This window comes from Myiozetetes cayanensis, unplaced genomic scaffold (genome assembly GCF_022539395.1).
Source record: "Myiozetetes cayanensis isolate MyiCay16 unplaced genomic scaffold, myiCay2020 scf2-11, whole genome shotgun sequence".
NCBI lineage: Eukaryota > Metazoa > Chordata > Aves > Passeriformes > Tyrannidae > Myiozetetes > Myiozetetes cayanensis.
The window spans coordinates 58,876,563-58,904,539 of NW_026087411.1; the positions used below are offsets into that span (position 1 = coordinate 58,876,563).

The 27,977-nt window shown below is 40.7% G+C and overlaps 1 protein-coding gene and 1 pseudogene across 1 annotated transcript; both read left to right on the plus strand.

The window, feature by feature from the left end:
* The first annotated feature begins 723 nt into the window (after positions 1-723).
* On the plus strand, positions 724-19,019 carry SLC18B1 (solute carrier family 18 member B1). Its single transcript, XM_050316292.1, has 14 exons — positions 724-855; positions 1,322-1,458; positions 2,534-2,629; positions 4,268-4,341; positions 5,196-5,343; positions 8,141-8,297; positions 9,738-9,874; positions 11,549-11,650; positions 12,616-12,707; positions 13,664-13,759; positions 15,461-15,535; positions 16,985-17,078; positions 17,180-17,226; positions 18,465-19,019. Exons 1-14 carry the CDS (start codon positions 810-812, stop codon positions 18,535-18,537), a joined length of 1,374 nt encoding a protein of 457 aa, XP_050172249.1. The 5' UTR covers positions 724-809; the 3' UTR covers positions 18,538-19,019.
* A 140-nt stretch (positions 19,020-19,159) lies between these two features.
* Positions 19,160-27,977, plus strand: LOC126640484 (pantetheinase-like; annotated as a pseudogene).

Sequence of the window (27,977 nt, forward strand, 5' to 3'; positions counted from 1 at the left end):
TTTCAGGCTGCTAAACAGCTTTTCGGTTTCCTAATCTTGTGATAAGAAAGTAGTTCTGCTTTTTTCCTGTCATGTGGGATGTGGGATTCTAAAGTTAGGTACATGGCAACATTTGCTCTGAAATGTTGTTTTTATGCATCTTAGTATTATATAACTGGTGACTAGATGGAGTACTGGCCTAGTTAAAATAGCGCTTTTGAGAAGTAACTACTGGTTTTTTTTCTCTTCAAGCAACAGGTGGTCTGTCTTTTATCACATTTGGAAGAGATCGTCAGCTCACACCCCATCTCTCTCCTCACTTTCCTGCCCTGTGGATAGGAACTCGGGCCAAGTGCATTGATTACACCACCTCTGCCTCATCGCCAGCTTGAATTTACTCCTGGCCAGTTATAGCTATTAATTCTTGTGACAACGCTGTCGTTATGCTCTGGCGCTTCTGTTTCACGGATCCTGTAACTTGCTAGATAGAGCCCGTGTAGCTCTCTAGATCGGCGATCTTTGTCGCTCTACCAGTCCTAGAGCGCATCGTGACTCCCCCGAGCCAGACGCGCAGCGTTCCCCGGCAGCCGGCAGCTCGCTCCCGCTCTGCCCGACTCCCGGCGCTGTCCCGCTCCGGGCGGGCACTCCCGGCCGGGCACACCCCGTGGCTGCCCCGCTCCGGGCGGGCCGCTCCGGCGGGCCGGGCATGCTCAGTGCCGGCGGCCGGGCTGGCGCTGGCCCCGGTGCTCGGTCGGCCGGCGGCCGCTGCCGAGGCGGGCCGGCGGGAGGAGCCGCACGGTGCGGCTGTGGCGGGCGGGTGCTCCGGCCCCATGGGCAGCCGGGCGGCGGACGGCGCGGGCAGCGAGCGGCCCGCAGGTGGGATGCGGGGGCTCCCCGCGCTCGTCCCCCCGGGGAGGGGGGCAGCTGGTGCCCCGCGGGCTCCGCACGCTGCGGTCGGGGCGGGAAAGGGAGCGGGAGCGCAGGGGAGCGGGGCAAGTCCCTGGAGGGGCAGAACGCCGCGGGGCCGCGCTCTGGGGCTGTCCCGGTGGGGCAGAGAGCGCACCGCATGAAGCCGGGCGCGTCCGCGGTGGGCTGACGGGCGGGTGTCGGCGAGCACCGCACCGCACCGCACCGCACCGCACCGCGGCGGGCAGCTCCCGCCCGCACGGCAAGGTCCACGCTCCTGCACGAGGGGAAGAAAGCAGCACCGCTTGATTTAATTCTCAGAGCAGGGAGGGTAGAAGTTCTTTTGTGCAGCCTTTAATTTTCCAACCTGATTTGCAAATTGTCCCCCTCTATCGGGGAGTTAATACTTTGTTGTTATTTTGGTTTGTGTTCCTAGATGGTGGTGCGGAAGCACTTGGTGAGGAATCAGGGCGGTTTACCAGAGAACAGCTATTTACACTGGCTGCGACAGCTTCCATAAACTTCAGTTCAATGGTGTGCTACTCAATCCTGGGACCCTTTTTCCCTACAGAGGTAAACAAATAACTTAGTCAGCAACTCTTTACACTACTTTTTTTCATGTTGAAACCTTTAGAAGTATCTTGAACTCCATGGGACCTCTATGGTTGGCTGTAAGCTCTGAGTTAAGGCTTTTCAATCGTGGGAATTCAGTGATAGCCTGATGCTGGCATAGATTGTGTGTGTATGATGGTGACCTGGATCCTGTCCATGGACTAATCTTCCCTGTGAGTACAGAGGTGACAGCAAACTAATAATATGCGATAGAAGGTGGGTTCTTGGAGAACTTGAAATAGTTCTTTGCTCAGTGTTGCGTAGTAGTTTCATAGAGCTGGTATTAAACACTGCCAATGTCCTGACTTGCATTTCAGTACCATAACCACTCAATGACTTTTTGTTTTTATCTACCTCTCTGTTAACTCATGCTGGGCCATCCTTAAATGTTTTAACTTCCTAACCTAGCAACTCTCAGGGGAAAAAAAAAATCTCTACTTATGTGGAGTGAATACAATATTTAAATATAGGATGAAAAAAAATGGTTATGGTGCCTTTGCAGCAGGAGTCCATTTCTCTCATGATCAAATTGCTCCTGAGTATTTACAAAGAAATGGTTTTTTGCTCTAAATATTCCTATGTACTGCTTGTGTCCAAGTAAATGTATTTTGTCAACCAAAGGAAGTAAATAAATTGATGTTTGTTATAGGAAGGCATGTTACACCGAAGATAACAGATGTCTCCGTTTACTGCCCTCTCACCATGCAAGGGATCGAAGTTTTGTTGTTGCACACACTGTTACACACCAGTTGAAGCCACCTGTATAAAGTCTCTCCACCTGTTCAGCAAATAATACATTTTTGCATTCACTGAGGAATGAACATGGCTTTTCTCTTAATTATGTATTAGAAGTGCAACGTCTTTAAATTGTTGTGATATTTTACCTTATGAGTGAACCCCCACTGCCTTTGAAAAAGCAAATTGCTTTCTAACTGCATTAATAGACAATTAAAAAAAATTAAATGTACAAAGCATGAATGTTATTCAGCTCAAGATTTTTAATTCATCTTTACATGGTTGTGATCTTTTTTTGCAGGCAGAAAAAAAAGGTGCCAGTAACACCATTGTTGGCCTGATTTTTGGATGTTTTGCTTTGTTCAATTTCTTGTCTTCTTTAATCTTGGGAAATTATGTAAGTATAATTGAAGCTGTAACTTATTTCTATTCTGACACAGGTTGATACATGAAGACAGTTCCTTAAGGTTGAGAAAAAAGATGTCTCTTCAGTTGCACTCCTGCAGGCTCGTGTCTGCACTAATTGGAGTCTGGCCAGTCAGTCTGAATCTGATCTAAGTCTTGTCAGTGCTCTTCTGTAGTTCTTGAGGTAGCATAGGGCGATGGACATGTAGCTGTTTTGATAACTGTTCTGTTAGCTTTGTAATCTGAGTAATCTGATGATCAGTTCTACTTTCTGTTACCTCCTTTCCTCTATCCCCTATTTTATTTGTTGCACTTGTATATTCTGTTTGCCTTTGGCAACGTTCTTAATGTGTTTTGGTTTTCTTTTTTTTAATTCTTTAGTTAGCTGCACCCCTTCTTCTTTTCTGGTATGTTTTTTTTTGATTTTCTCTGCTGCTTAACTCAGTTTCCCCTTCACTTCATTATAGTAATATGAGATAAATGTCTCCAGTTCCTGCAACTTGAGTTTTCCCACAGATCCAGGATTTTTCTCATGTTGGAGAAATTACAAATAAATTACAAAACTGTTTGTTTATGTGCTGGAGCACTACTGTCTATGCATTATTGGCTAGGGCTGCTCAGGATCGTACTGTAAGCTGGGGCTGCTGGAGAGTCAAAATATTCTCTGTCTTTGGACGGGCAACCTCTTTGCTGATCCTATTGTGAGTGCTTTTCTGTGGTGGTGAGGTGGCTCATCAAAGTGTCACGCAAGTGCCATTGCTAAGTCCAAGTCTTGGTGCCTATGATGGCATTCAACCATGGCACAACCCCTCACTAAGTACTTTACAGGGGAGAGAGTGAGCGTGCCATCCTCACTGCAGACAGCTGAAGTGAGCTTCAATAGACATGGACAGTGCAGCAATCAGAGGTCCTGAGGGTTTTAATGAAACTTAGCAAAATACAGGCTTTAGTAATAATGGCTGAAAGGCAGGGACTTTGTCCAGGTCTGAAAAAAGAAGGAGTCTGAAGTACCTGCTGCCCTTAGGGGAAGTTGCAGAATGTAATTAGAAGTTCAAATGTACTTTGTTACGGAATTGAGTTAGCTTTATGGCATACCTCCCATCGTCCTTCACTCTGCCGATAGAGTGTGAAATGAGGAAAGGTGGGGTCCTCTCCCTGGTAGTGAATTTGGAGGCCTGAAGCTACCATGCTTCCCGTGCCAAAGCTTTGTGGTATTAAAAGTAGTGATAAATTTGATTTAAAATCAGCTTCCATTGACTCCTCAGCCATATATGTGACAGGTATTGCTAGCCTTCCCTCAGTCATGGTGCTGGAGGGGGAATGTTTATAACAGAGGATTGCTGCTGTAACCTGCTGCGCTGCAGAAGCTGCAGCATGCTGCTGTGACATAGTTAACTGCAGCATTGTCTTACCATTCTGAAGACTGGATTAATTCACTTAACCATTCAGAGTATTTTTAGGTTCAGTGTTGCATAAAGGTATACCAGCAGAAGCAGTATCTCCAGATCTTTTAGTTACATGTCCTATTAAACTGCCCATAATGTTTGATTTCTTAACACTAACTTATGTTGGAAGATTTCTGATTATTCCTTGAAATACTAATGTGTGGAAAATGGTATTTAATTTACAGCTTACACGTATTGGAGCAAAATTCATGTTTGTGGCAGGGATGTTTGTTTCAGGATGTGTGACCATTCTGTTTGGGTGAGTAATTTTTGTTGCATTTGTCTTCTGATCATTTTTATCCATATGAAAAGATGGACACAAAACAAAACTAGAAAGTCTTGGGCATCTTTTGTGTGTTGGTTAGGTCACCTAACTTTTTATATCTTTAGTTTTTACCTTTTACTTGTAAAGCAGAATGAACACTTCTCCCTTTTAGTAGGTTTCAGAGTCTGTATACTACTTTGAAAACAGAGGAGGAAAGTTCTTTAAGTTATTTAAATAACTACTGTAATTCACTAACAGTGAGAAGCCAAAGTGCAGCAAAAAGGGAACTATTTTCTGCATAACGTTTTAATTTCTCTTTTCTTGAAAATATTGAGTGCAAATGAGAAGCCAAAGTGCAGCAAAAAGGGAACTATTTCTGCATAACGTTTTAATTTCTCTTTTCTTGAAAATATTGAGTGCAAATGGGGAGCTTTGCCAGGCAGGTGAAGAGGCTAAGTCACTCGTTTTAACAAAATAAATGTTTTATTAGCAAGGCAAGAACCTCTTCTTAGGTAGCTGTAACACATTGCATCAGACTCCTTGCACAGGTGGTTGGAAAAGCTATGAAATACAACAGAAGATGGCATTGGAGCTTGTCACACGTTGGGTTTTTCTTGTTCTTTTCACTTGCAAACAAAGGGGAGAGGGAGAAAGCTGCCAGAAATAGTTTGGTAAAGTTTGAATGACTTCAGTGATGTGATTCAAAAATATGTTGCAATAGGAAGCATTAACTGTCTTGTAGCTGTGTCCTTTAATGAGTAAGAAATGATACTCCAGAACCTTTAGTATATGACTGCTTGCATCCTGAGAGAACTCCATTTATTGTTGGGTTTGTTTTTTTTTTCCAGAATGCTGGACAAGGTGCCAAGTGGACCAATGTTCATTGGTTTTTGCTTTTTAGTAAGAGCAATTGATGCAATAAGTTTTGCAGCAGCAATGACAGCATCGTTTTCAATCCTTGCAAAAGCATTTCCCACTAATATAGCTACTGTCCTGGTAAGTGCAAAAAGCAGTGTTAGAGCTGAGTACCTGCAATATGATAAATTACCAGTGGGCAGTCTAAAAACAGGAGGAGAAGATCTGTTGTCTCATGTGTAGGCTTATTTGAAGTCACCACATAGTTTGTTTGTAATCTAGAATCACAATCCCAGAACAAGTTTAGACCTTAGCAATAACTCCAATTAGATGTAAATTAGGCAGTATATATTAGTTGCTTGTGCTTTGAAGTCAGCTGACCACTGATGTCAGTATTTATCTCTTCAGTTGAAATCAGACTATTAAAATGCTAATACATCTTTTAGTGACTACTTCTATGTAGATAGTAAGGATCCACATGGATTGATTAAAAAAGTTGATAAATTCATTCAAATAGTGTTGATTTAAATACCTGAAAGATGCAAAACTGGAAACAATTTTAGCTTCATTTTTTCTAGTCTATTGATAAAAGTCATGTATGAGAAGATGAGAGCTAGAACTTCATGAAATCTGGAGGGCAGTATTTCTGGTCATCAATGATTCATTTCAACCAGAGATATTACCCTTATTTAGTTGGGGTTTTATGGTGTTAAGAGGAAAAATTTTGTATTTAATAAAAATACTGCTTTCTCTTTTTCAATAAATTCTGGTTTCAGTTCAAATATAGACTGACAGAAATAACTAGATTAAATTTCAATGAGTGAACAAATGTTAAGAACTTACCTAAGAGCATTAAATAAAATTGGAAGAGTAGATGCTTTTATTAAAACTGTTGTTAAGCTGTATAATTACTTCTATAAATAAATGTCTATAAGAATATGTCCTCCTAACTAAAAAAACTCCTCTTACATTTGTATCAGCAGTGATTAGCTAGCATTTTCTTTGGAAAGCAGTTTATATATTGCAATCATGTTTTGGATTTATTCAGTCATTAAGGTTTAAGGTTTCCTGTTTGCAAATTTTAAGATGTAATTTAAATAGGTAAGTAATGATGACTTAAAGGGACTTAGTTATTTGTCTTATAATCAGAATTAAAAAGAAATGAAATCATGTTGTGGCAGCACAATAACCATGATACGTGACTGAAAATGGTATGTGGCGCTGAAGGTCATCTCAAGACCACAGTTAGAAATGCTGCACAGCCATGGCTTGGCAGCTACCTTTGTTTAAAATCTAGGAAGGGTTCTGTAAGAAGACAGGTGACTTCTAAATGATGGTTCTGTTTACCATATTGTGTTGTGTGGTCTAATGTCTTTTTCTGCATGAGAATGAAATCTCTTCAAATTCATTCATTTAGACATACTGTCCTTAAATGGACACGATGGAGAGTTCTTGTTACTGTTAGCTCTGAGACAGGAGGCAGAACAAAGAGCTGATGGTTTGAAGCAAGGTGCATCCTACAGTAACATTGCAAAGGCTGGGGCAGTGGATGAGATATTTTTAGCCTTGCTTTTCATTGCCCTTCTTGACAGTGGTAGATACTGAAAAGCAATTTCTCTCCTTACATTTTGGTATCAGTTTTCAGCCTACCTTTACTCCTTTGGTACCCTAGAGAATGTATGGGAAGTTATTAAATGTAGGCACTTGATGAAGTGGGAAGTTGAGCTTATGTCAACATGATCCCTCTGTTGGAGGTAGTATGGACTTCAGAACATAAGCAATCTCACTTTTCTTATGGTATCAGGTTTATCTTGTCCTCTAGTCTGTACTAATGCGATGTCTCCGCTTCCCCTCTGTCCCTGCTTCATTAACTTAGAGGGTTAAATGATGTACATCCTGATTTGAACCAAAGTCTCATAAATCAAATCAATATTTTTTTATGGTTAATGAGCAATGTGTTAAATCAACAGCTATTCCACATTTCAAAGTTTACCAAAATGTCTCAAATCTATCTGGAAATTTTGAAACTTGCTAGTCATATGTTGTTACTAGTTATCTCCTTTGCTAGGAAAGCAAAAGGCTGCAACCCTAGGCTGACCCAAGGTAAAGAACTTGGCTATTGCCGACTGTGCCTGTGTTTGGGCCATTTGACTACTCTGACTTGCATCATTAAAATTAAAGATGAGGATGAGTCGCTATACTATCTTTCTGGGTTCCAGAAGTTATCAAAACTGTAGCTGTAAGCAGTTATTACCACCAGCTGTTACTGGTGGTCTGAGTGTTCAGGCAGATGTTGACAGTGGTGACTTGTAACGCAAGAGGAAAGTATAATTGTATTATTGTCCTTTTACAAATTAGTATCTCAATAAAAGTCACCAGATTATTAAATTATAGCCAAAACAATCTGTGTTATCCCCATTGCAATTTCATTATGATTTCCTACCCCTAAGGAGTGAATCAAAACAGTTGGTTATGAAGAGAAGGCATTAACTTGGCACGTGCACTTCATCCCATGAGATAATGACCCATCTTAATAGGTTTGTTTGGATCCTTCCCCTCAGACTGGAGTGTAGTGGCAGGTGGGAGAGATATTTAATCTAGCTTAAGTTTTCCTGCAGATGCTTTCTGCCACTAGAGCATTCACCTTGCCTCAGGACTGGGATCTGTTAAGTAACAGTGGAGAGGTGAATGCTGCAGTACAGGCGGTTCTCTGTAGTGAACCAAAAGAGATTATGGCTGTCACACAGATAATTGTGAAATCCCTTTCTCTATCCCACCTTGTGAAGGTCACTACTAGCTGTTATCATTAGTGATGTAGTGTCTTTTCACTAGCCTGCCTAGGTTGTGCTGCTCCTCAGACAGATTGGTTGCTTTGTATCATTGCATTGTATTTGCTCAACATACTGACTTCCTTTTTGCTTGCTTTTTCATCCTTTAGGGCAGCCTTGAAATTTTCTCAGGACTTGGAATGGTGCTGGGCCCACCTTTAGGTGGCTTCTTGTATCAATCATTTGGTTATGAGGTCCCTTTCATTACCCTGGGATGTATAGTGTTGGTTTTCGTGCCTATGAATATGTGCATATTGCCAAAATATGGTAAGCATCCTTCTACCTGTCTCCTTCACTCACCTTTATTTCTCAAGTATTTAAGTGTCTTTAAAACATATCAGCTTCTGGAGTCTGATCCAAGTCAGAGGGCAAAGCTCCAGTTGAATTACCCGATCATCTTCATCAGGCCCATGTTTTATTGCTAACCTAAACCCTTGTATACACATGGCCTGGAATGAATGCAGCTCCTCATGCCCATTTCTGCAAACACTAAGAACTCTGTGGAAGTGAACTGAGATATGTTTTGTTTTCTTTTCACTTCTTAGCTTCAGGGTTCATAAAGGACTAGTTGATTCTGCTTCATATAGGTTTGTCATTGCAGCTAGTTGAAGAAAAGCTGGAGATAGATTTTGCCTAAAACAAGAGATCTCGACATACTTGAGGAGTTAACAGTGTGCGTGGGGAAACTAATTACAGGGAGAAAAAAATGTTTTTTGTACTGAATTATGCAGGATCTCATTACCTTGAAAGAATGTTAAAGTTAATAAATGAGGTGTTTAATGAAGTGCTGGAGGTCATATAAATTTAACTAAATTTTAGATGATCCTGCTCAGACAGAAAACTAACTTAAAGATGTCTTCACACAAGATTGTAATTGCAAGGTTACAGTTCCATTATTCTTTTATAGAGAAAAAGAAAATGTAACTTTAAAATGCTTCTTAAAAAAATTGTGTATATTAGCTTTTAGAAGAAAATTGCAGTAATAAACCATGTGCTACTACTGCTGGCTTTCCCTCTGACCTCCCCAAGCTCTGAAATTGTCTGGAGTCATGATATTACTAGCCAATTTGAAAAGATGTTAAATAAATGTTAGCTCTGAGGTGGTGGATGCGAGTGATTGAACTTTAGGTTCTAATGTATACTTTGAGACCTCATTCAACTATTAAAGGAGAAACAGCATCAGGAAAGGAGCCTGACTTAGAAGTGCCATGTAATGATGACATCTGAAAGAAGTTTCCTGGAGTACAAATTGGACATATAGGAGACCCAAACACCTAGTTGCTTAAAAAATCTGGCAGCTCTCAACTGATAAATAACTATCTTTTTATCTTACTTTTAAACCACGTTTCTTTGTTTGGATATGAATTGTTCATGTATGTGTGAGACGTACCCTTGAGAATTTCATTGTATAAGTACTAGCAGAGAAGTAACTGTTTTTACACATAATTGAAGTAGTACATGCTTTTGTTCAAGTTGGGAATTTGCAGTGTTGAGATTTACATTGTGCACTTTTCTTCTTCGCTTATGAAATTAGGTTTTTCACTATAAAAATAGTATAGTGCATAATAATCTACTATTGACTTTCATTTGTTATGTAACGGGAGTAATAGGACTAGAAAAAGAGAAATACTGATTTCTTTTCTATAGCAAGAAGATCAGTCATGAGCTTATGATAATGCAATTTTCCCCCCTTTTCTATTGAAACAGATTCAATCCCTAGCAAGGAATCCTTTTGGAAGCTTATACTTCTACCAAAAGTCTTAGTACTCTGTCTCACTATATTTTCTCTAAGTGCATGTTTGGGCTTTTTGGATCCCACAATATCTCTATTTATTCTAAAGAAGGTAAGTCCTGCTAACATGCAGTGAACTCTTGAGTTGCTAAGTAGTAAGTAACTGGTTATAAATGTGGTTTAAATATCCAAAATGAAATTAAGCTTTATCCAATTACACTGCTTGAATTAACTGTTAATAGTATGATTTCCACAGTACTGACAAGTCAATTTCTATTGACACTATATCATCCTGCTGGATCTTGGTAACTTTGAGAACAAGGAAATGTAAGGCCTTTAAGCATGTGCTTTTTCCACTTAATTGGCTTTCAACAACAAAGTATCTTCTCTGAATAGGACACAGCAGCTGGTTTTGTAAGCAAGGGACTTTTTCTTCCTTCCTGAAATCAAATTCTTGAAAAGTGCCACAGTCACTGACAGTGTTACATCTCTTGATGTGAACACTTGTTTTCCACTAAGTGGTGTCACAGCTCTGCATTCTTTTTCAGCAATCCTAGAATTAAACTGATTGCAACTATGTAGTTGCCACCTGACTTCACTCATTCGTTAAAAAGGCAAATTACATTTTATTTATTTTTTTATTATTTATTTTAATACTTATTTGTTTTCTACTTGATTTATTTATTTTTCCCAGTGGTGTTTAAGGTAATGGATTTGAAGTAAGTAGTTCCTCTGTGAAATTAAGCAATGCTCTTTGAGTGCTTTATTTATTGTTTTTCTAAGGGATAGTGTTTCGCAGGTGATTGTGCTCCTGCTTTTTGTCTATCTAGTATTGTACTTAGAGCACTTATCTGGGGTGAAGGGGACTTGGTGCTAACTGCTTTCATCAATGGAGATGTGAATGTACATCTTTCATTACCCAGGAGGGATCTGTAAGTATCCCACTGTAGAATACTGTGTCCTTCTGTGGCTCTTCTGCTTTCCTTCTGTACTGTGCTAACAGATACTTGCTGTGAAAGGACTGCAGCCTTCTTGGCAGGCGTTCTAACCACTGTATTAGAGTTATTATCGTGTGCTTGCATATGGCAAGGAAATAATGAGTATTTATGTAGTCAATGCCACATGAAACATCTTGGAGTACCTTCTGTTAGTCAAGGCTCTCATTTGAGAGACTGGTGTGCTTTCAGTTCATTACACATTTTGTTTCAGGAATGTGTTTACAGAAATATGTCTCTGCATTAGGACAGTGTAGACCTCGGGGTGTTTGCAAAAAAACTCTTATTCATTCTCATAAAAATCATCCTCTGGTGGAAAAGTTGCAGTTGAGTTTTATAGCACTATTTACTTTTAAGATGCGCTGATTAACAGTGGATGGCTACAGTGTTATGCTTTTCTAAGTACAAAGCAAACTGAAATTGGAGAAGTAAAGATTAAATCCATCTAATTTTCAACTGTCTAAAGTGACTGTTTCAAATGCATCAGATAGTAATGTTAGAAACCAGCGTGCTGTTGTAGGAGGCATAGCATAGTGTTTCCACCTGACATTATTTAGGCTTTATATGAATACAGTTATGTCAGGTGGTTTTACCATGTTGTGGAAAGCAATGAAACTGAAACTCTGTTGATGGCTTCAAATACTTGAAAAACCTTTGTATGGTATCAGTAAAATGATTAAAATCGTGCATTTCAGTATTTTGAACCAAAATATAATTCTTGAATTGTCCTCTAATGAATGTAGCATGTATGGTTTATTTTGGTTTTTTGTTTTATTCATTCCTTTTCATAGTTCAAGCTCCCAACTGGTTATGTGGGCTTGGTGTTCCTTGGTTTGGCACTCTCGTATTCCCTGTCTTCTCCCCTCCTTGGACTTGTAAGCGACAAACTGCCAGTGAGTACTATTTGGAAGAGATGGAGGACTTCCCATATTGAAGCAATGGATGTAGGTCTGGTCCTGTAAAGGGACCTGCCTTTCAGAATCATGCACATGCACCCATTACTGCCAAGTGGAAGGTCTCTTTTCCAAGGCACAGGTAATTTAGGAATGTCCAAAGTAGTAAAGGACATTGGACAAGCGGTTGAAGTGTGCTGAGCTTTTCTAGTGGACTAAGCACAATCTGTTTTCAGACAACGTGGAATAAAGACTGGGAAAATATGTCCCAGTTACCCCTACTTTTGACCACATCTAATTGTATTAGCTTTTGAGAAGAGGATTAAAGATGTTTTGCTTAGCTCTATTGCCTTTATCTCTTAAAAAGTATAATATCCAAATTAGATCAGCACACTGGCTGGCTATAGTCCTTTAGCTCTTGACAGCACCATAGAAAGAGACTTTGACAGTGAAATGGCTAAAACTGCCTAGTTGAGAGCCACTGTGAATGGATCAAGGAAACCTACACTTTGAATGCTGTGCCTGAAGGACAGTGACAGTTTTCTGACACTGTGTTTTCCTGACACAAAGTAATAATGGCCTTTGTACATGAGAATTACATAGAATCATAGAATGGCCTGGGTTGGAAGGGACCTTTAAAGGCAATGCTACATGATATTTCTTACATTAAAGAAGAGTAAGTCCTAAAATACTTCGCTAACAGAGAAGCGCTATTGCTCAGTGTCAGAAAGAAAGGTCTGTATTAAGCAGCTGCTACCAGTGATTGCATTGCCGGTGAGGAAACATGGATTCACTATTTGGTGTTCAGAATTGGCAGGGAAACTTGAATTCTCATTTTTTCTGTAATGATGATCTCTTCAGGGGTCATACTTTTCAGATAAAGATTTAGAGCAGGAATATTAGGAAAGACAAAATAGCTACATTACAAATTCACAATTTTAAATTGCATACCTCGTCTTTCACAGTACACCAGGAAGTGGCTGCTGATAGCTGGAGGCTTACTGACAGCACTGTGCTTTTTCATGTTAGGACCTGCTCCAGTATTGCACATTGAAAGGTAATAACTGCCTCTTCTTGAGCCTACCCCCTTATGTGATGTTTTCAACCGTATCATGTATGTCCTCAACTTTATAATTAGCACCTCTGACCATGAAACACTTTTATGTCTAGCATGACTATGAGTGTAAAGCAGTGAAAACATCTGAAAACAGAGATTTTACAGCTTCATAAAATAGATTCTTTTCCTTTGCTTTGTACTGTTAACTGTGTTCATAATGATTTTTTTCTCTCTATGTATAGTTTACTGAGGAAAGTGCCAGATTATAGTTTTGTCTTCAGCTAGCTAAGTAAAGACAATGTCCATTGCACCTGAATGCTGTATTGCCCTACCTCTCAGAGTTAATTCACAACAAATCACTCTACTACATTTACAAAACAACTGTACAGTCCTTTTGTCCTAGGTTAGATAATCTGTTAAAGATGATGATAGGATTGTTAATGTGTAGAATTCCTCCTAGGTTCCTAATTTTTGAAGAAGATTATATATTGATACTGGCAAAGTGACATGTTTGAACTGGTGAGAAAAAGAAATTAGGGATGTCTTCAATATTCTTTACCTAAGTCTATTTGCTTATAATATCCTAGGCTACAAAATTTTAGCTTCAAAATCCTCCACTTCTGCAACAAACCAAGTATGGAGCTTGGACAGATGCATTATTGAGTTAAGCTCATCTGTTGACCTCTTCTCTATGTGTTAAATCAACTTACGATTTTTAACTTACCAACAAAACTCCATTTGATAAGAAAATATGTGATTTGAGCACAGGTTCTTCACATTCTTTTAAAAAGTCCTTTTTTAAAGCAAAGAACTGTATTTTTCAAGTCTTTGTATTGGCTTCAACAAACATAATTTGCTGATCAATCATGGAATGCTGATATAACAGCCATCAGTTAAGTGGGGTCCTTTGAAAAGAGTTTTAAGCAGCTAACTTATTTTGAATGCCTCTTTTTCAGTCAGCTGTGGATGTTTGTGCTAGTGCTGGTTTTGATTGGCTTTTCCCTTGGCATGAGTGCTATTCCAGTGTTTCCAGAGGTACTGCAATGTGCACAGTAAGTAACTTGGTCCAACCCATCTTTCATGCTACTGGCAGTAGGAAACTGCAGCTATTTGTCAGGAGTGTTACGCTCTGGATTTTAAACCATAAGCTGCCCAGAGCAGTTACATATTAAAGACTTTCTAAGCCATTTGGTTCATTATAACCTCAAATTCGCATCTGGAGAAAGAGCCACACACTTTTCTCTAGGAGAAATCTTCTTTAATTTGGCAAGAAAAATAAGACATTTTGACAAAAGGTTTTACATATAACAGGTACACATATAACTGAAGAAAAACATTTTACTAAAACACCCAGCACAAAGACCCATTCAACAGAAAACACCCCATATAAATAATCCATATACCACCTTTAGTAAAACACAATTCATTTGTTTTAAGTTACCTGCAAGAGAAGGAAAAGAGTAAAAGAAGAGGACAGATGAAAAGCACAAAGAGAGAAGAAAGAAAGAAGGAGAGAGAGGAAAGGAAAAATGGTTACTGGCAAGATTCGACGATTCACATGGTGCAGGCAACAGGAGGGAAGAGAGAGAGAGCGCTCATATGGAGTCTCATATGGAGTGTATTTATATAGTTCAGTTTTCTCTCCCAGGCAGGATATCCGGGCAGTGCCTTCCAGGCCAGAGTGAGGTGTGCTGTAGCCAGTTACAGAGTCCAAGGGCATTGTGTCGGTGGGCTACCAGGCAGGTCTGCCTTGACTGACAGCCCAGCTACAGGGCCTTCAGTGATGCTGTATGCTTTGCATGGGCTCAGCCATGTTAGCTGCAGCCTTCTGGCTCTGCCATGTGCTCTCAGGGACCTGGCCCTCTGAGCTGCAGGCCATGTGCTCTCAGCAGGCTTTATGTGATAAGGCAGGCATATCTTGTACCTGCAGGTCTAGGCCCCGTCATTCCCCACACCCAGGCACAGTGAGTTGGTTCTGATCCATATCAATAATTCAGTGAGACTCGGCTCTCATATCTCAGAAAGGGTGAATACAAAGTGTGGCTTTTTTACCTCTCTTTGAGACAAAGGCAGCTAGTAACACTTAAATGCTTCCACTACTCTCTTGTCTTAGTTTTTTCTGAGTGCCCCAGTCATTATAATCCCAGTATAACTTTGTAAATGTGTACCTCAGTACTATGAACACACTGAAGTCCATCAGACTTTGCGTCTGATAGCACCTGGTGAACCTGTGTGTGATTTCATATACATAGGATTATTACAGCTTCTGAGGACTACTAATAGCAAGCAGCATTCACTGGATTTTCAGACTATATTGGCTCTTACAACTGCACCTACAAGAGTCATGCTTGCTCAGAGTACAAGGTTTGTGTTGTGGCTTGGCAGTAATGACCTAGAAGGGTCTTGATTTACTCTTATTACTATGTTCCTTTTGGAACAAGGTATTTTCTTCTTAAAAGCCACCTGTCACTGTTTTACACTTGCCGTATGAAACATGGGGAATGAGTGTGATGGTGTGATGTTAGTGATCTTACTCAGAAAAAATTGGAGAGGAGGAGTAGCACTGTAATCCTCCAGAGAGGCAGCAAGGAAGAAAGTACTGGATAAACAGACATTCTGCTATACGCTTTGGGTTGTTAACTAGTTGTGTAGTGTGCAAATTAAAAGAAGGGGGAAAAACTCCATAAGGAAAGGCTATAGACTGAGACACAATAATGTGTTGTACTACTCTTAACTGGCCTGTCTTTCTGCAGTGAGAATGGATTTGAAGAAGGTCTGAGTCTGCTGGGACTGGTGTCTGGACTCTTCAATGCCATGTGGTCTCTTGGGTAGGTATACACCTTTTTGTAACCTAGGAGAGTTTGATTGTTCGACACTGTTGCCGCACAAAACCTGACTGCATTTTAACTGGAAGTCTTACCTTGCAACCATTGTGTTGACCTTGATTAAAAACTTTTTTTACTAGAACAGGTGCCTGGTGGGCATATTAAAACAAAGCTTTTTACCCAGAAAAGGGTAAAACTGGTTTTGACAAGATGCTGAACTTGTCTTCCTTGAAATGTGTTGTTCTGCGTATCAAAAAGCTGCAGTGATTAAGTGGATGTTTGCTTGAACTTCTGTGTGGTCATTTTTCATGTCTCTAAAATATTTAATGTTCAGTACAGAGAGGTCTGGACCCTAATTTTTCACAAAGCTATGTCTACCTACATGAGGTGAGCTAGAAGGTGCCTGCTCCTGTCTAATTCTGCTTTCCATTTTCCACATTTCCTCCTTTTGTATGTGATAGGGTAGAATCTTCTCTTCTTTTTCAGCCACAGGAATTATTTAAGGTACGTGTTTGCATAGCTTATCAGAAAGTGTCTGTATTTATTACTTAGTGGTCATTGACTCAGAAATGAATGAAAGGTGCTTACTGGCTGAGTTACCCTTCAGAGGTGTCACTCAGTGGGAAGTGATAGAGTGCCCCTGTTGACAGCCACTTCCAGGATATTTTTATCTGTCCTGGTAGTCCTCTGTGGCTGCAGGTGTGTTTCAGTGGCACAAATTTACACCATTTTTTACAAGCTCTAGCTGTCCAGATGTCCTGTTTATTTGGCATAGGGTTCAGTACAGACATAGGTAGTATAAAGTTACAAAACCTCAGTTTTTGCTCTTATCAAGCCCAGTTTTATAGTGTAACTTTCTTCTAGGAAATCTCTCTAGTTTTTCACAGTTTTGTCCCTTTTGTAGTGAGAGACCAGATCATGTAAGACCTTTCATAAAGAGACAGTAGCTGCATAACCTTTCATGGCATTTTTAGACAGGCATTAAAGGTGCAGGGCAGTTAAGACACAGCTCAACCTTGCAGTGACCATGGCTGTCACAGCGTGCCTCCCCAGCAGCCTATATTCACTAGTACTTTGTCTTGAGGTTTGGAAGCTTTGTGTTTTGATGGATCAGACTTTGAATTTCTCTTATGATAGAGTTGATCAGTGTAGATATTCTGTTAGAACATGGTCTTCAATGGGTTGAAAAAGACTGCATTCAGCTTTCTGATGTGGGTCCTATTTCCAGCTGAGGAGGTGACTAGACACATTTGTAGGGGCCTTGGAAAACAAAGAATTGATACTTACTGTGGATTATAGGGAAGTTAGGTCTGTGGAAGACAATTTCTTTGTTGACAAAAGTGAGAGAATCTATGAAGGAAAGCCACAAAACACAATAAAACAGTTCTCTGAGAATATGATATGTTATCTTTTTTGTTTGGGATGCCAATACATGATTTTGATTTGTTACAGGGCGTTTGCAGGTCCCATTCTGGGAGGATTTCTAAATGAAAGTCTGGGTTTTGAATGGGCTGCAGCCATCCAGGGAGGATTGGCACTGTTAAGTGTAAGTAGTAACACATTTTTTGTTTTGTATCTATTGTACTTGCAAACTATTGCATAAAGTTGTTATTATTATTACAATTGTAACTTACTGTTTCCTCAAAGGGGCTTACAACTGGAATATTCTATATCATTGAGGCAACAAGGAAAAGGTATGCTGAATTATTTATTCTTTATTTTACTTGCAGTCATCTAAAGCAAACCTTTGAAAGCTGTGCTTCCACCTTTTTCCTCATTACCAACCTGATAATGAATGATGAGTAGTAAAAATATTGCTTAAATAATTTCTCTATATGGTTTCCTAAATCCCTACTGTCAACAGACACATAAACAAGGCAATGCCTATTCTATACAACCAGTAGGACCATGGCAATAACGAGCAAATCCTACTGATGTTTCCTCCAGAAGTGTGTCTGTGAGCTGGAATTGGTTGGATGGTCATGTGCAGAGAGTAGTGGTCAGTGACTCAGTGTCCTGGTGGAGATCACTGACGAGTGTTGTCCCTCAGGGGTCTTGCCTTGGGACAAGTGCTACTTAGTATCTTAACCAACAACATAGGTAATAGGATCGAGTGCACCTTCAGCAGATTTTCACGACTCCAAACTTAGTACTGCAGCTGACGTACCTGAAGGATTGGGTGTCATCCAGGGGGACCTGGACAATCACAAGGGTGATTTTCCCCCTCCGCTCTGCTTTTCTGAGACCCCACCTAGAGTACTGCATCCAGCTCTAGGACCCTCAGCACACGAAGGACATGAACCTGTTGGAGCAGGTCCAGAGGAGAGCCAGAAAAAGGATCAAAGGACTGGAACATCTCTTCTGTGAGGAAAGGGACTTGGAGTTGTTCTGCCTGCAAAAGAGAGAGCTCTGGGGAGAACATATTGCAGCCTTTCAGTACTTAAAGGGAGCTTACTAGAAAGATGGGGACAAGCTTTTTAGTAGGGCCTGTACAGATAGGACAAGAGGTAAAGGTTTTGAACTTAAAGAAGGTACATTCACACTAGGTATGAGGAAGAAAATTTTTACAGTGCAGGTAGTGAAACACTGAACCAGGTTGTCCAGAGAGGTAGTGGATGCCTCATCCCTGGAAACAATCAAGACCAGGTTGGACATGTCTCTGAGCAACCTGATCTAGTTGAAGATGTTACTGCCCGTAGCAGGGTGGCTGAGCTAGCTGATCTTTAAAGGTCACTTTCAGTACAAACCATTATATGATAGTATGAATGAATAGTACATGGTTGGGTGCAATAGCAGGGAACCAAATCCAGTGATCCACATAGCTCTTTGCATGTAATATGCTTTTTTTGCTTTTAATGCTGGTATTGCATAGAAGTATCTAGAGCATATGCAACTTGTGTTTTCTCTCCTGTTCTTTTCCTTATGCAAACAGTTCCAGTTCCAACCTGCAAAATCCTCCTGGTAATAATGAAGAAAGAACTCATCTCATGGGCAGTGAAACATAGCCAGACATACTTTCAATTCTCAGTTTACTATTGTGGTTTAACCTAGTATTGAGGTGACTGGACTTAACAGTGCTTCATTATTCTGGAGCTGGGACATGATCCCTTATTGAACAACCAGTTGTGGTTTAATTGTAGCTGCATTACTGTTTTGAAATACTAAACACTGACTGCCTTTCTTTTGGAAGTTCTCATAAGTGATGAGTAACCCTCAGCTGTCAGCCTGTGTGATTGTGTTCCATGTACAGTGCACCACTGTATGTGAAGAGATGTGTTTTCAGATTCTGGTTTCTATACTCATGCATGCTGTGCATTATTCTTGGGTAAAGCTACTATTTTACTACCATGATTTTCTGTACCTTTTTAAGGGAAGTTCGTTATCTTGTAATACTGTAACTGATAACATAAAACATTAAGACAGAATCTGAAATTACAAAGCATTACAAAGCACAATATTATTTTCAATAAAGCAACTTTTTTCCTAAGTTTTGTAAATTTTCTTAGAAAACCGGAGTCCAAAAGACTTTGTGTCTATCAGTATGTGTATTATCTTGAGAGTGCCTGAAGATGGGAGACAAAAGTAATGAAGAGAAGAGTTGCCATGTTTAAGCAGAACTAACTGATTTTCAATCCTGGAGGAGATTTGGCATCTTCTGTATATGTGTGTATACATACAGGCACAGATATATGTGTATTTGTACTATGTGTGAAGACTCAGCTTGCTGTGGTGAGATTTATATTGCTAATAAATGCTAACTGGAGTGTTTGTACTAATTGCTTCTGCAACAGCAAATCTATCAAGAATCTAGGGCTACTATGGGAAAAAAAAACATGTCTCTGCCTCCTTCAGATGCTCAGCAAAAGAAACTCAAGGGGATCTGAGACAAGGACATGCCTGGCAAATTCTAGACTTCCTGACCTTGGTTGTGGCAAAAGTCTTTTGATTTGTCATTGAGCCCATAACTGGGTACTGGAAGGGGTTCTGTGTGATACCCTTTTGCCATGAATAGGAAAAGTGGTCTGTCTAGCAATTTCAAATCAGTTTCTCTTGTAAGTAGTTACTGGATTGGCTTTTGATACTGTGAGCAGACTGTGAGGCAGAAAAGGTCTGTGGCAGATTTTGGAATGTTTAGGATGTCCTCCCAAGTTCCTTAAAATTATCATCTCACTTCAAGAGGACCAGCACGGCCACATCAGATGTGGCAATGCACTTTTTGAGCCCTTTCCAATAACCAGTGGTGTGAAGCAAGGCTGCATTCTTGAACCAACTTTATTCACAATCTTCTTCAGCATGATGCTCCAAAGGGCACACTAAGACTTCAAATCATCTTGTCCATGAGCTGCTTTACGCTGATGATGCTGCCCTCGTCGCCCACACAGAAGCAGCTCTGCAGCGTTTAATGTCCTGCTTTGCAGAGGCTGCTGAACTTTATGGGCTGGAAGTCAGCTTGAAGAAGACAGAAGTTTTATATCAGCCTGCACCTCAGGAAGCCTTCCATCATCCCCATATAAGCATTGGCGAATCAGAGCTCAAATCAGTCCAGCAATTTAATTACCTGGGAAGCATCATCTCCTCAGACGGTAAGATTGATGCAGAAATAGACAACAGGTTAGCAAAGGCATACAGAGCTTTTGGTAAACTCCATAAAAGAGTGTGGCGAAACAAACACCTGAAGAAAAGTACAAAGATCAGTGTTTACAGAGCCATTGTACTGTCTACTCTTTTATATGGATCTGAATCATGGGTCATTTACTGCCACCACTTGTGTCTCTTAGAACGCTTCCATCAGCGCTGCCTCCATACAATCCTAAACATCCACTGGACTGTCTATGTGACCAACACGTCTGTCCTTGAACAGGCAGCAGTCACGAGCAGAGCATTGAGGCCATGCTGCTGAGAACACAGCTGCGCTGGGCAGGGCACGTCTCCAGGATGCAGGACTACCGCCTCCCTAAGATCGTGCTCTATGGGGAACTTGCCACTGGCTGCCGCAAGAGAGGAGCCCCGAAGAGGAGATACAAGGACTGCCTGAAACAATCCCTCAGCCTTGGCCATATCGATCACCACCATTGGTCTACCCTGGCCTCCAATCGGGAGGCCTGGAGACACACCATCTATAACGCTGCTGCTGCTTTTGAGAACACACGCAGGATCACTCTCGAGGAGAAAAGACAACGCAGAAAGAATCGCGTCTCGTCGATATCACCTGGGGAGTCTTTCTGCTGTGCCTTCTGCAACCGGACTTGTCTATCTTGCATTGGCCTTTTTAACCATCAGCGCGCTTGTAGCAAGCATGGGTAGAGCCCTTCTCAAATCTTCGTTCATGAAGCCTAGCCATGATGATGATGAGTTACTGGATTTTACATGCGAAATACTTCTTTCTCTGCCAGAGCTCTTTGGGACTAGCAAGAACAACTGCTCTTGTAGCCAGCTATGAAACATCAGGCTATGAAAGGGCAGGCTTCCCCTAGGAACATCCTGTCAATAGCTTTCTTTCTTTTTTGTGCCAGGTATTATACTTTACTGAAATGAGGAGTGTACACCTCAACTTCTTATGAAATGCTGACCATGCCAGTGCTGATGATGAGCCAGGTGAGAAGGAGCTGAGAGGACTAGAGTTAGACACAAGGTGCACAAGATCTATAGACATGAGGCTTAATCAGCTCATTTTGTGCAATGACTTTCCATTTACCTGATGTGTACTGTTAGGACTTCAGGGTGCCCGAGATTACCAGGAAGAGCACAATTATCATTGGAAGTAATGAGCTGTCCTGCTGTGTGTGAAATTCACGAGGCCATCAGCAGAAACTAGGCAGGCTTAACTAACCCCTCTAGCTTCCTGGCAACACATCTTTCTTTTGTGGGCCCAGTGGAGGCAAAAGAAACATGAGAGGGAATCCTGATTTCCAAGTTTTTTCCTCTGTGAAATATTTCATAAGCATGTTCTCTTACTATGATTACCCAGAGGTCCTGGAACAATAGTTAAAATAGATCAGTCAAGTCTTCTGTAGGAAGCTAAGCTACCCTCTGGCTAGTGCTGTGCTTATCTCATTCAGTGGCAGATCTAAATACCCACCTGCCATTACCCACACAGTTGTACAAGCTGTGAAGCGGTGATGAGCGGGGACTGTGTTGAGTATAGCCAAACTACAACCAGCTAGACCAGAACAGCCCTGAACAGGAGTGGCACAGGTAATAGCTGTGTGGTAGCACTGAGCTTGGGGCTGTCTACTTGCCTCCCACAGCCCTGCCTGCCCCCCGCACCCTTGAGTTTCCACAGGAATGTGTGTGTCCTGGTCTCTGCTGAGATTTCCCAAACTGTTTTCCTGCAGTGACCCGGGCTTGCCTTGAGCTGTGTTACTGCAGCCATGCCACGCCTGACTCATTTGAAGATCTGGCAGGTGATGTTTCTTCAGCTGCAGCACAGTGGTGACTTCTCTGCAGTGGTGTTAGGCAGAATTGCTCAATGCTGGTGGCTCTCTTGCCTTTGATGCTGTGACATTTTCCTGACAGGGTGATTGCATCTCCTGGTGTCAGCTTTCTGCCACCCTGGGAAAGTCCCAGATATTGTGCAAGACTTCCTGCTTTTAAGGCCCCCTGCTTTTGCTTGCCTTTGACCTCCTCTTGGGCGATTTCCAGGCTCCAGACATGGGACTTCCTAAAGGTTGTGCCTTTGCCAGGCTTTAGGTGCTATCTGCTCTGGAAACCTGTTCCCTGGGCATATATGTTGCAGCCATCTGTGAGCACAACAGAGGACACTGAAGTGCCAGTTTCTCCTGAGGAGCCCTTGATGCTGATGGAAAAAAATGTGGCAGTTTTGGAAGTGGCCATCAGAGGAGCAGCCAGACAGGTATTATGATCTCATCAGAGACATTTGTTTGAGTAAACACTGACTGTTTTTTCCTATCTGTATGGTGTTTTTGGTGGTTTGTATGTTGGTACCAAGGTGCTCATGTCATTGTGACTCCTGAAGATGGCATTTATGTCTGGGTCTTCACAAGAGAAACAATATACCCTTGTATTGAAGATATCCCAGACTCACAGGTGGACTGGATTCCATGTGCTGATCCTGGAAGATATTGTCCATGTTATAAATGGGGGAACAGTGACAGGACAGGATGGCTACCTTTAGGAGCAGTGGTTGATAGTTTTAAGTGTCTTGGATCAACTGCTGTGAAATGAAGCCAGGCTAGACATCATGTAGTTGCCATAAATAGCTTCAGACAACCCTCTTTGTAATTCTTCTCTGTCATTTTTTATCACTGTAACTCTTTATTTTAGTATACCAGAAAGGTTGAGATTCATTTAAAAGAAGAAACTTATTGGGATCTACATTTTGAAAAGTTATTCTAAGCATGTTGTAGAAAATGTTTACAATACAGGAATATTAGGAATATTTGTGAATAAAATAACAGCTACTACTGAAAGAATATACTGCACAATTCCAAACTTACATTTTTGAATCATGATTTGGTAGCCTTTTTATTCTGTTATTTTCCTTAATAAATTGCTCCGTTTTTTGAAGCTGCAGTAGACAAGTAACAAAACATACCATAGAAGAAACAAATCAGAAGCTACCTCAGCACATCAGCCAAATGGAGAGCTGCAGCAGAATGGCTGAGATTAGCCCATGTGTCGGTGTAATATCGATGCTGTGCCACATGCTGGCAGCAGAAGGGAGACTTGAAGGTGCAAAGATTTGCTTTCGCTGCAAGGGAACCCTTGTGTTCCTCACTTAATGTGAGGTGATGCAAGAATTTCAGCATGCTAAGCTTTGAAGCGCAAATGTGCTGCCGTCTGTCAAATAACAGAAAATAAGTCTCCTATTAGATATGGCTAACCTAGACCCATCACTCTTGTGATCTGTAATCTTAGCGTTGGAATTTTTATGGATTGAATAGTTTTGATGGTTTACTTCTTTCTTCCTTCCCTGCTGATTAGGTTTGCTCCCTCACTCATGCTGGAAAGATTGAGCTGTCTGGTGAGGAATAACTCCCATCTGTGTGGTTGCAAATATGGGAGACAGGAAACCATGTAGTTCCAGTAATCTAAGGTGACCAAGTGATGGCCACTATCAGTACAATACCAATGTTGTCTTTGACGCAGAAGGAAAACCTGGTGGCTTGTTATCACAAGGTGAGAGGATTTTACAATGTTCAGGAAGTGCATGATTCTCAGGTGGTTAAAGATGAGAAACAGAAGCTGCTTCCCAGGCATAAATGTATTTATACATACAAGTCATTATAGAGCAAGTGTTGGAGGGCAGGTGGAAGCCACTGCCTCACAGTAACCTTTTTTCCTGCTATTCTGAATTTAATAGCAAGTAATTAAATAAAATTGATTAAAGCTCAATAGGCCTTCTCTTTTTACTGCATCTCAATAGGAGCTGACACATTAATGTCCTAAATAAATTCTTGCTAACTAAATACACATCCCCTACACTGGTATAAATCAGAACCACAGATATTTGTGCTTGACTTCTCTTGCACTGGTACGAATTCTCCTCTTTGAAACTGAGGTATAGCATGTTCACAAAACATGTTCTTCATTACTTGTAATTAAGTGAATGAGTATTCAATGTTTTTTAACTTAAATGGTTAGATTTCTTTTCTAATATTTTATTTCCTCCATTCTTTCTTTTCCATGAACAGTACAACCTTTTTATGACAGAGAAACAGTTTAATTACCCTAAGGATCCGGCATTTGTGGCTTTCGGTACATCCTTTGGCTGCTTTGGCATTTTCACTTGCACAGACATATACTATCATGACCCAGCTGTGGTCTTGGCAAGCAGATTTCAGGTTGACACCATTCTCTTCCCAGCTGCTTGGAACTTCCACTGTTGTCAGCAGTCCAGTTTCACTCAGCATGGGCCATGGCAATGGGCATAAACTTTCTTCAACAAATACACACAACTCCACTTTAGATAGGACAGGTAATGTGATATTGCTCTAATTGGTCTTGTTCACGTGGGCAACGTTCATATCTGTGTAGTGCAGTTGACCTGAGCAGAAATTCCCATCTGCATGCATACACACATCAACAGGATTAGGACAGGAGTACTTGTAAAGATATAAAGGATTTAAAAATGTGCTATGTCAGAACTCAGAAATGCTTAAGTTGACTATAACACCTTTAGTTATTTGTTAAATAATGAGTCCTGAGAGTTTATGAGTGTTATTCTTCATCTTCTGACCCCGGTATTTATCGTTTTGGTCATGTGAAAGCCCAAACTTGTTTTCTCCACTAGATGGAAACCTAACTCTGAGAAATGTTCTTGTAAGTCCTGTAAATAGTACCTCTGGGCTGGAGACATTGTGTCACGTTTTCTTTACGGGCTTTGTTTTCACTGTTTTTCCTAAGCAGATGCTAGACATCAAGCACCAATTTTGTGTGCATGGGCTTGCAGAATTGAGAAAAACTTCCTGCTACGATGTAGCTCTAAACTTTGCCATCCAAATAAAAGCAGATATGGGCCATTCAGTTAGTTCTCAGTTGTTAATGACCCACTGTCACACAACTCTTATTCCTTATGGATAGGTTTTACTCTGGGCATTAAAGATTTCTGTATTTATGTAAAGCACTTGAATAAAGGTGTGAATTTTGGTAGTATCTTTTACATACAGAACTTTTTGATTTGACTGTTACCATTTCTTTTAGCCAGAGTTACTGATTTCTAGGGTGTTTAAACTAGAGGAAGAATGTATAGCTTCAGCCACTTAAATCTTATATAATCAGCACATTAATCTTGTCACTTACAATACATGAAACATCAGAGGTTGGTCTACTTTCCATTGATTGCAAAAAACATTAGGTTACGATTGTAGTCTGTGAAGGCTTAATTTAGTTTCAAAACATTCTGGTAAACGTTAGAATAAAATTTTGCACATATATAATTAGTGAATACTGCTTACCTGTCCCATACATTTGCTTTCAGATTAGAAGCTTTCTGGTGTTATGTATTTGCAGCGAGTGGTACTTATGCCTCAGAAGGTCAAAAAGCATATTTTACAATGCTGTAATGGATAAGGGTCACCTTTTGGTGACACAACTGACTTTATGCCCACATCTCTCTCCTGACTATCCTGGTGCTGTTAACTGGAAATTTTATGCCAGCAAGATCAAACAGCTTCCCTCAAACAGACACTATTTCAGTGGGGTTGTTTACCATAATCTATTCTCCTTCAGGGAACTCACTGAATCTGAGGGAAATCATGCCATTTGTCAGCAGGACCTTGGTTGCCATCTGAGTCACAAGATGGTAGAGAAGCAGCTAGATGAAATTTATGTTCTGGGTGCATTTGATGGGCTACATGTTGTTGAAGGAGAGTGTTATTTGCAAGTTAGAGTTTTCTGCTCTTATTTCAACACTGGGAAGGCTGCAATACTCTCTTTACAGTCCATTTCCATTTGTCCCATTTTTTATTTGAGAGCATTTAAGACAAGGCATTTTTAGGCCCCCTGGAAAAAGTTCATTTTCTTCATGATACATTTTGTCTTCATTAAGGGTATTGATTTTCTGTGTTACAAATGATGGAAATGAAGGCTCTGGGTTGACCATATGCTGCCACACTTCAACAGTGTGAGGTCACTCAGTTTTGTCAAGGGCAGAACAAGGTAGAAACATATCCATGCTGGTTGTAATTTCTGGAAAACATCTTGCATAAGTTGCTCTTGAAGTTTTGCAGGTTGTAGGTTTGGGAGGATTTATTGCTGAGGGGAGACCTTTTTGCTCTCTGCAACTACCTGAAAGGAGGTTGTGGCAAGGTGCGGGTTGGTGTCTTCTCCCAAGTGACAAGACAAGAGGAAATGGCCTCAAGTTGTGCCAGGGCAAGTTTAGATTGGATAGTAGGAAAAATGTCTTCACTGAAAGGGTTGTCAAGCATTGGAACAGGCTGCCCAGGGACATGGTTGAGTCGCCATCTCTGAAGGTATTTAAAGGATATGTAGATGTGGTGCTCAGGGATATGGTTTAGTGGTGGGCTTGGAAGTGCTGGGTTAATGACTGGACTTGATCAGCTTAAAGGTCTTTTCCAGCCTAAATGATTCTATGATTCTAAGGAGGTTTCTGTATATGTGTGAAAAAGGGTGAGAAGACTGTAGAGTTCTCCCTGTCTTCATAGGGATGCTCTTGTCACTGTTTTTGCTTAGTGGTTTGTACCATTGTACTGATGTGATTCTCTACCATGTGGTTATCTAAAAGAATTAAGAAGCTAAATACAGATATAAAATTTGTATTCACATTGTCAGTGTATTGATTCTTTAAAATTTTACTGTTAAGCGTTTTTTAGTGTGCTATATATTTATATACATATATATATATAAATATATAGACAATGTTTCCACTAGAGTAGGCAATAAGTATGGTTTCAGTTCTTTTGGAAACTCAGTAACTCCTCTGGGTCCCTAACTGTTCCACATCTGTGACTAAATGCACATGTATTATGCATTAATGCACACATAACTTATAAACACGTGCAAATGCAGACACAGGGCTTTGCTGCAGTGTTGGCAAGGAACTGTCTTTTTACAAAGTTTCAAGTGCCATCCTTGGATCTTCTTGGCCTAAATAAATGAGCAGATATGTTGGATCATTTTTTTCTCATGACAGCTTTTCTCGCTGTCAAATCCAGCTCTTGATTGTTGAAAGCTTAATGGCTTAATGGTGTTTTGCCTTCCTGTATCCTCCTCCCTGAAGATATGCATACTTCTCAAGTGCAAGAGCACAGACCTGGACACATGTTGGCAGCCAGTGGAGACGGCTCAGACCGAGTTTGAGATGTTCTCCCTCAGCAGCACATTTGGCACTAACTACATCTTTCCAGAAGTGTTGTACGGCAGGGTGCAGCTGGCCCCTGGGGAGTTTGAGGTAGTGGGGCACCCTTGTGAGTTGTCAGACTTGTAACACAAATGGTCAAAAACTTGGTAGTTATCAGTATCCTCTATTTCATTAACTGCCTTGAGATTTCTGCCTGATTTTCCTGAATGTATTCATACAGCAGGTCCATCTTGCCAATTCCCTTCTTCCCTGTCCCCCCAAATCTCTTAGAACAAGATCTCCCTTAGGACAGAAGTGTAGTTTTTTCAGACTTCATGGTAGATCCAGTTGAAGTTGGAGCTCTCTCACCTAGATCAACATTATTAAATATTTATTTTTTTTGTGCTTGCCATGCAGTAGTACTGCTGTGATGATGTTCCTGCTTGTTTTACTTTTCCATAATTAGGTGCTATCTGATGGATGTCTGCTAAGTTGGACTACTACATCTAGGCCAATTTTGAGTGTAACACTCTTTGGGAGGTGGTATGATAAGGATCCTCCACACATACAGCAAGTTTCTCTGTGATTTCACTGTAGATCCTTTAATATTTAATCTCCTTTTTCTGTAATGCTAATTAATCCTAATGTTAATTAATGTTAAATAATACTAATACTCATAATTAT